General features: G+C 40.0%; 1 protein-coding gene across 1 annotated transcript; it reads right to left on the bottom strand.

Annotated features, from left to right (window-relative positions):
* Positions 1-2,124: 2,124 nt before the first annotated feature.
* On the bottom strand, positions 2,125-7,343 carry zfp36l1a (zinc finger protein 36, C3H type-like 1a). Its single transcript, XM_051867444.1, has 2 exons — positions 7,139-7,343; positions 2,125-5,666 (listed from the first exon to the last, which is right to left on the bottom strand). Exons 1-2 carry the CDS (start codon positions 7,193-7,195, stop codon positions 4,602-4,604), a joined length of 1,122 nt encoding a protein of 373 aa, XP_051723404.1. The 5' UTR covers positions 7,196-7,343; the 3' UTR covers positions 2,125-4,601.
* Positions 7,344-7,684: the final 341 nt, after the last annotated feature.

Genomic DNA, 7,684 nt, shown 5'->3' with positions numbered 1-7,684 from the left:
AGTATTTATGTACTGTCCAAGGCTACAGAAAGTATTTGGACACCTAATGTCATTGCATTAGATAAGAAAGTAACCAAGTGGCCTTTATAAACAAATTATGCTATTTTTAGCAGATGAAGTCAGTTCCCACAGTTTACACAGGTGTCCTAGCAGAATAATCACAGATGTAGTTCATTATGGTCATTTAAAGGGTTAGTTCACCCAAAAATGAAATTTCTGTCATTAATTACTCAACCTCATGTCTTCCAAACCTGTAAGACTTTCTTCGGAACACGAATTAAGATATTTTTGATGAAATTGAGAGCTTTTGACACCACATAGACAGCAATGCAATTACCATTTTCAAGGCCAAGAAAGTAGTACAGACATCGTTAAAATAGTCCATGTGACTACAAAGGTTCAACCTTAATGTTATGAAGCGAAGGGAATACTTTTTGTGTGCAAAAAAAACCCCCAAAATAATGACTTTATTCAACAATTTCTTCTCTTCCGTGACTCATCGCTTCATAAAATTACTTTAATGATGTCTTTACTACCTTTCTGGGCCTTGAAAGTGGTAACTGCATTGCTGTTTATGAAGGGACAGAAAGCTCTCAGATTTCATCAAAAATATCTTAATTTGTGTTCCGAAGATGAACAAAAGTCTTATGGGTGTGGAACAACATGAGGGTGAGTAATTAATGACAGAATTTTCATTTTTGGGTGAACTAACCCTTTAAGACTAAGGTTTGACAACCAGAAAGTATATATCTTTTTTTTTAAACCTCACAAACTTATTTTCATGAGTTCACACTTACATATAATCAGATACAGTATCAAACATGCATATTTGGCGTGCTGTCTGAGGACAGGGCAAGTTCGGAATTTGGCCTGATCCCAGAGCACCTCCCAGATATTTTTGATTTCATTTTAGTATACAAGTCTGACTTAAAGGGACAGTTCACCCAAAAATGAAAATTCTGTCATCATTTACTTACCCACAAGTTGTTCTAAATGTGTATGAGTTTCTTTGTTGTGTTGAACACAAAAGAAGATATTTTGAAGATTATGGGTAACCAAACAGTTGATGGGCCCCATTGACTTCCATTGTATCTTTTTTTCCCATACTATAGAAGTCAATGGGGCCCATCGATTGTCTGTTTACCAACATTCTTCAACGTGTTCAGCAGACTAAAGAAACTCATACAGGTTTGGAACAACTTGAGAGTGAGTAAATGGTGACAGAATTTTCATTTTGGGTGAACTATCCCTTTAAGTGTTCAGTTATGTATATACTGAGAAGTGGTATCAAATTTGCCTTACACATATATATATATATATATATATATATATTATTTTTCTTTTGTAATATAGTTTATCCAAATATTGAAAAAAAGTTGCCCATTGATGTTTAGGAAGACTTAAGGCAAGGAAACAATAAACTGGCAATTGCCCCTAAATCTGAGAGATCTGATGTCAAAGCAACTGTACGTGTTATAAGGGGGTTTTCAGTTAACTTAATCTGTTTGAGGACAAAGTTACATAACGGCCAGCCTCTAACGGTTGCCCTGATGTAACGTGTCATGCTATGACTTCCTAGATCTCTCCTCCACTCTCACCCAATTCATCACCATTTCAGCAGAAACCAGGGAAGCAGATTTCCCATTAGAAACTGTGTAATGGAGTTTGACCACAGTCAGGTCAGTACCCCATCAATCCTTCTCTAGACTACCAATGACCATACTCCTCATAGAAACTCCCTCATGACAGTCAACCATGGGTCAAATAGTTTGTTAATATGCATCTCAGATGCCAGATCCAGAGATTAGCAAAGCCATAATGATCCAGAATTGGGGTTCTGTGAAAATTGCTGTCCTAACCAAATAAGTTTGTGTTCTCTCCTCCTCAGTGGTCAGTTTTAAGTATAATTCAGTCAAGCTTGGAACAAGATATTCTAAAGACATTTTGGTAGCATGCATAGCCAAAACCATCTGCCGTATATATATTACGGTCATTGATATTATTGGTTATTTCAGTTTTAATAGCATTTGACAGCATCTATCATTTTCCTTGCTCCAAGTCATCCATCTCCTTGCATTCACCACAAGATGAATACTACTGCATGAAATGATACTCCAGATAACATTTTTTTTAAAAATATGGGTTTTTATTGGTTTTAACTGCAATCAGTCATTACAAAAGAGAGATCAATCTTATATAAACTCATAGAAATTACTGTAGTGAACAGCAATAGCTGTTTATATGAAAAAAAAAAAAAAATACATTCAACTCTTCAGATACTTTCTTTGTGTCTATACTGTTAACCAACTTGGACAATCATTGCTTAAACCACTGAGGATACAAGCAATAAGTCATAAAAAAAATAGCATCTCAGCTTTATTTAAGGCAAAGAATGCTTGCTTATGGAATGTGTAAAGAGGCACTTTACATATAGGCTGGAAGCTTTCATAGAACTTCAACCCAATAGGTCACAATTATTGCCTGCAATTCATCATATCCACCACCATAATCTAATAAACTGCTTTAACACTGGAGGTTTATTACCTGCAACATCATTAAACCTTTGTAACGAACTATCGAAACAATAAAAGAGCACTTCATGGTGGTATTTAAATGTGATGCTTATGTTTTAAGGCCACAAAACTCCTGCATCTTGAATCAACTTGCTTATCTGAAATAATAAAAATATTGTATTGATTATTTGTTCCATATTGTATTCAAATCTATTACCAGGCTCAGACATTCAGTAAACTGGATTTGTAATCCAAGTCTGTTTTTCACAACAAAAATTCAACATTTGGTGCTTTGGTGAAACTATTTTTCACCAGCATAATAAAAGTTCACTTGGGAACTCAAGTGGGAACTAAGCTCGCCTCCCAAAAAAAAAAAAAAAAAAAAAAAAAAGGTATGAAAGTGGAAAGTATTTTTTTCCGTTCATTTTTAAAAAATAATTGTGCTGATGCGCATGTGAGTTTATTATCCAGGAACGATTGTTTGGTAGTACTGATTTTTGCAGTCAAATATTTGAGAAAAGGGAATGACAATAAATCTACAATAAATAAATCAAAATGCAGAGGATTTTTTTGATTTTGCTTTTTTGCTTTAAATTAAGTTTCATTTAAGTGTAGTTGCCAACAAAAGTCATTGTAGTACAATATATTAAACTGTGAAAAAAGAAAGCTGACAAGTCTTCACAATCTTAAGATTAATACAGAAGATCATAATTTAACATAAAAGAAAATATATTCTATCGTTTCATTATCAAGATAAATACAAACAAAATTAACAAAAAAATGCATATGATCACCAATAAATATGTTTTTGATAAGTTAAATAAGCAGTGACAAGCAAAACCTTCTGTTCTGGAAGGTTTTCAAACAATAACAATAATATAACCATAATAATAATAATAATAATAATAATAATAATAAACAATGACCATAATAAAAATCAAAACCAAGAAGTGGAAAGATGACGAAATTACAAAGTGCTCCTCTGAGCAGAATCTATGGAGAGAAAAAAACAGAAACGTGCATGAAGAACTAAAGTGAAGCTGCAGGAGGTTGAACTGCACCTTGGGAATGATGGAATTCCCCCTCTGTTTGCCGATTGGACTGAGGGAAGGCGGCGTTTTGAGGTGGGATAGAAGAAAGAGTTTGTCTTTAAGGTTTAATAACAAGATTCCCTTCCCAACAAATGTTAAGTAACCAGCAACTAATGGGAAAAAGGGGCACTAACAACAACAAAAAAATTGTAAGGAATTGTTCATTTTTGAGTGGCAACATCTCAGGGTTTTGCGCTGGTTGTAAGCGAGACATGGAGCACATAGCACCTAACTGAACATTTGAATGTGCCCGATATATTCCAGAGCTCCATTCTCATTCAACCCTTATGAGAGAAGTCCTTCCAGCAGACTGCTGTAATCTGCAATTTCAAGGCAGGGAGAGCACACACTCAAAACAAGAGCTACATAATTAGGCCACAAGGAACGAAAAAAATATAAGATAAAAAGAAACAGTGGTCCATTCACCCCAACACTTAACCCCAGGCACTTGTCTTTTTTTCATATTCTTTTCCTCTTTTCGCTTTAAGCCGGTCTACATAGACAGTTGTGAAAGGTCTAAGCATGACACTTGTGAACTTTAGTTAGTTATGAAAGAGTGTCCTTGAGAAGAGTGGTAATTTGTGAGGGGGGGAAGGGCGCAGATCTCTCCCTTAACCGTGCCACAGGCTCCGCTACACTTGACTGCAGCTGTGGCACCTGGCACAACGGTCTCATACCTCTCACGATTAGCATTTCGCTAATCCACTTCCTACTCTGCGTGTTTGGCACAGTCACACCAAGAACATAGCAGGGGCTCTGCGAGTTGAGGCTGGGAGAGTTTTTAGCTTGTTCTGGTTAAAAAGAGTACTCAAAAAAGAGAAAGATCCCTTAATTCACTGCATCGGTTTCAGAGCGGAGGTGATTCGAGGAGGGAAGTCTACGGCTTCTAGGGGGCCGGAGAAATGGCGAGAGGTAGAGGGAGTGCTAGCGTCTCATCCTCTCTGCCCAAGACTGCTGCGTGCAGTGGAAAGGGGGATGGGGTCTGGCTCAGTGTGCTTTAGTCATCAGAGATGGAAAGCCTGCTGAAGATGGGCAGTCGGCGGGTGGTGTCGAGGATCGGAGATTCTGAGCCGCTCAGACTTCCGCTTGAGCTGCTCTGGTAGCCCTCTTGGTCGGAAAGCGAGTCTGGCTGACTGGATGGAGACTCGTAGAGTTGGGGAGACTCTGACATGGCCCTGAAGTAGTAAGGGGTTGTTGTTGGGGAAGATGGCGCCTGGGTGGAGGGGTCGGAGCAGGACAAAGGTGCACTTCCCAGGCTGGGGCTGAAGAGGTTGGCCAGCTCCTGGCTGGAATATGTGAAGGGGTTGCTGCTAGGCCACTCGGGCAGATCGTCAGGGGGAAATATAGGTGGAGGGGTGACCGAGGTGGGGCTGTCCCGCAAGCCTCCAGAGCTGGGGAACCCCGCAAAGCTGTAGCTGTGTTGCAGCCGTGGCCTCTCCATCTTGTTGGAGGCCGAAAGGGGGGACGGGGTTGGAGGAGGTCCGCGGCGCTCCTCTGCATTGTGGATGAAGTGGCATCGTGGGCCGTAGGGGCAGAAGCCGATGGTGTGGAAGGTGCGGCAGAGCTCCGTCTTGTACTTGGGATGGCGGCTTAGGCTGCGCAACTCATGAATGCCATGGGCAAACTGGCACTTGTCACCGTACTTGCAGGCGCCGTTCTCCTCGAATGGTCTGCATAACTCCGTCTTGTAGCGGCTCGAGTTGACCTGGCTGTTGGGGCCTCCAGGGCCCGAACACTTCTGTAGCAGGCGATCCCCCGTCTCTGAGAAAGAGCGGTCTCGAAGTCGGTTCTCTTTGTTGCTGCTGCCGGTGGTTCCCGTCCCTGAGCCGAGCAGGGAAGGATCTGCCTTGGCAATGTTCAAGAACTGGTTTTGGTTGAGTTTGGTGCTAGGCGAAGTGATGGAGTGCCGGCGCTGGTAAACCCCAGTGGAGGGTGTCCCCACAGCCTTCCTGTCCAGCAGGCACCCAGTGGGGTTGGAGATGGGCAAACTTGGCCCCGTGCAAGGGACAGAGACAGGGTGCGGAGTACTGAGGATGTTGTTACTGTAATTCAGCATTTTGTTCTACAAAAGAAGAGACAAAAAAAAAGAGAAAATGACGACACTGAATTCAGTTTTTGAAAGCCACAACGTGGCTTAACTGTTTTGCACTGGCTTCATGTTAAACCCTTGAGTAAATACGGGCCTAAACAATAGCTAGTTTGGCTTGATGCCTGCTAAAAGGAACGCTTGACTGCTTTAGAAAAGCAAAGACTGCTGCGCGTGTCTGATACGAGTAAAAACCTAACAACTCGTACAGTATCAAATGTGAGACTAGGTCTGTCTGCAGACCTGTGAACATTGAGACCCAGTCAGGTGTGAAACCCCTACAAACTAGCTTTTTTTTTTTCCATGAGAAGATATATCTCTGAGTCAGTACTGCACAGAATAAACAAATTGCTAAAGACAGGGTCGTAAACGTTACAGACATAACAGATTTGCATAAACGTTTGGTTTGAATATTTGGTTACATCGTAGAATGTCTCATTGATTCGTAATATTTGCATGTTTTGAAGTAGTGTTTTCACAGTTACACTAATCTAACCAATGAAAACACCAATGAATACAAGACTTCGGATCCTGCAGCAATCAGCTGGAAGGGGATATAAACCAAAACACATTAACTCCACTGACAAATGACGTTTAACTGCAGTTATTATAGGTTAACCACTGAAATAAGCTCATATCTCATATCATCTCACCAGCTTGACTTCCTTGGTTCTTAGTCACTCCTCTCAGTCAAAGTTTAATTCAATGAAATCACGGGACAGCCCTGACTTCAGATTCACCATTCAAGTTTTTACACCCAAACAGGTCAATCAAAACAAACTTTTTTTTTTGCCAGGTTTGAGTATATTTTCATTTCGTAGGTGGTGAAACTGGTTGCTCCAATCTTTAGTTGACAAACAGTTCAAAAGGAAGCAGTCTGAAAGATACATGGGTATAGTTGATACTTGTGGGAAGTTGACGTGTGTTATACTATGCCAAACGATTTAAAAACAACTGCTATGCATGTAGTCTCTCCAAGTCAGCTTATAGAATATTAGTACTCCAATGCATTTGTCACACTGCATGGCCATTTTGAATGAACCATTGGAGACAAACAACTTGTTAACATGGTGAGAAAGCAGTCTCATGACTTGAGACACACTTTAACTGAACGTTCATAAACTTAAAACCTTGATTAAATGAGTCAGAGTACACATTATACGTCAGCTACCCACATGTTGTAAAATCACAGCCATGATTTCTCCAGAACAAACTAAACACAGAGGGAAGTTTACTGGCTGCAAGCCGTTGGCACGCACTTAAGTCTCGTTCATTGCTGCATTTTAAACTTAAAAGGTGACTTCAGTGTGGTAAAGGCAGTTGTAACTTAGTCATTGTTGTTTGTTGTTACTTAAAACGACTAAAAATCGTCCATTCAAACTTAGAAAGTAAGTCTGATCGTCCACATTCCACAACACAAACTGATCCAGCTGAAACTTTTTTCCTACCTTGTTGTTGATCACTTCGCTGAAGTCGAAGAAAGGCGACACCACGGCTGTGGTCATCTTCCAATCGAGGATAAATCAAACACAGCGAAAAGAATCGGATACTTTAAATTGTAACAAGCTAGTTTCTGGTTGTGTAAACTTCTGTTGCCCTATAAGAAACCCCCTCTGTCTTGCTCCTCTCGAAGCATTTCCTTTTTAACCCAAATGCAGGAGGGGCCACGAAAACGTCGCTACATATGGGCGTTTCTCTCGCGCTCCAAGTTTTTAAGTTTTTACTTCTCTCTCCCTCAGAAGTGAAACGCAGTTTAAAAGTTTGCTAAAGCTCTTGTGCATGCGACCTTGTGTCCAGTTGTGTTTCGGTGACTGAAACTTTATGGTTAGACATTGTTTATTTCGCGTGATTTTTCAGTGATTTTTACAAGATATTATCATGCATATATTTGTCTGCTACTAATTAATTGGGAAATATACATCACTAAAATGAGTAAATAAATGGCAAGTACAAAGAGAAATGTGGAATTTACTAAACTAAACATTTTGTTCATG

Source organism: Ctenopharyngodon idella, chromosome 17 (assembly GCF_019924925.1).
Source record: "Ctenopharyngodon idella isolate HZGC_01 chromosome 17, HZGC01, whole genome shotgun sequence".
Lineage (NCBI taxonomy): Eukaryota > Metazoa > Chordata > Actinopteri > Cypriniformes > Xenocyprididae > Ctenopharyngodon > Ctenopharyngodon idella.
The sequence above is the reverse complement of the archived record's forward strand: the minus strand, read 5'-3'. Positions and strand labels throughout refer to the sequence as shown.

Excerpts from the sequence above, each read along its gene's own strand:
- zfp36l1a (XM_051867444.1), bottom strand. The coding sequence starts at position 7,195 with ATGACCACAGCCGTGGTGTCGCCTTTCTTCGACTTCAGCGAAGTGATC. Across the intron at positions 5,667-7,138 it reads GCGAAGTGATCAACAACAAG|AACAAAATGCTGAATTACAG; the intron begins GTAGGAAAAAAG and ends CTTCTTTTGTAG.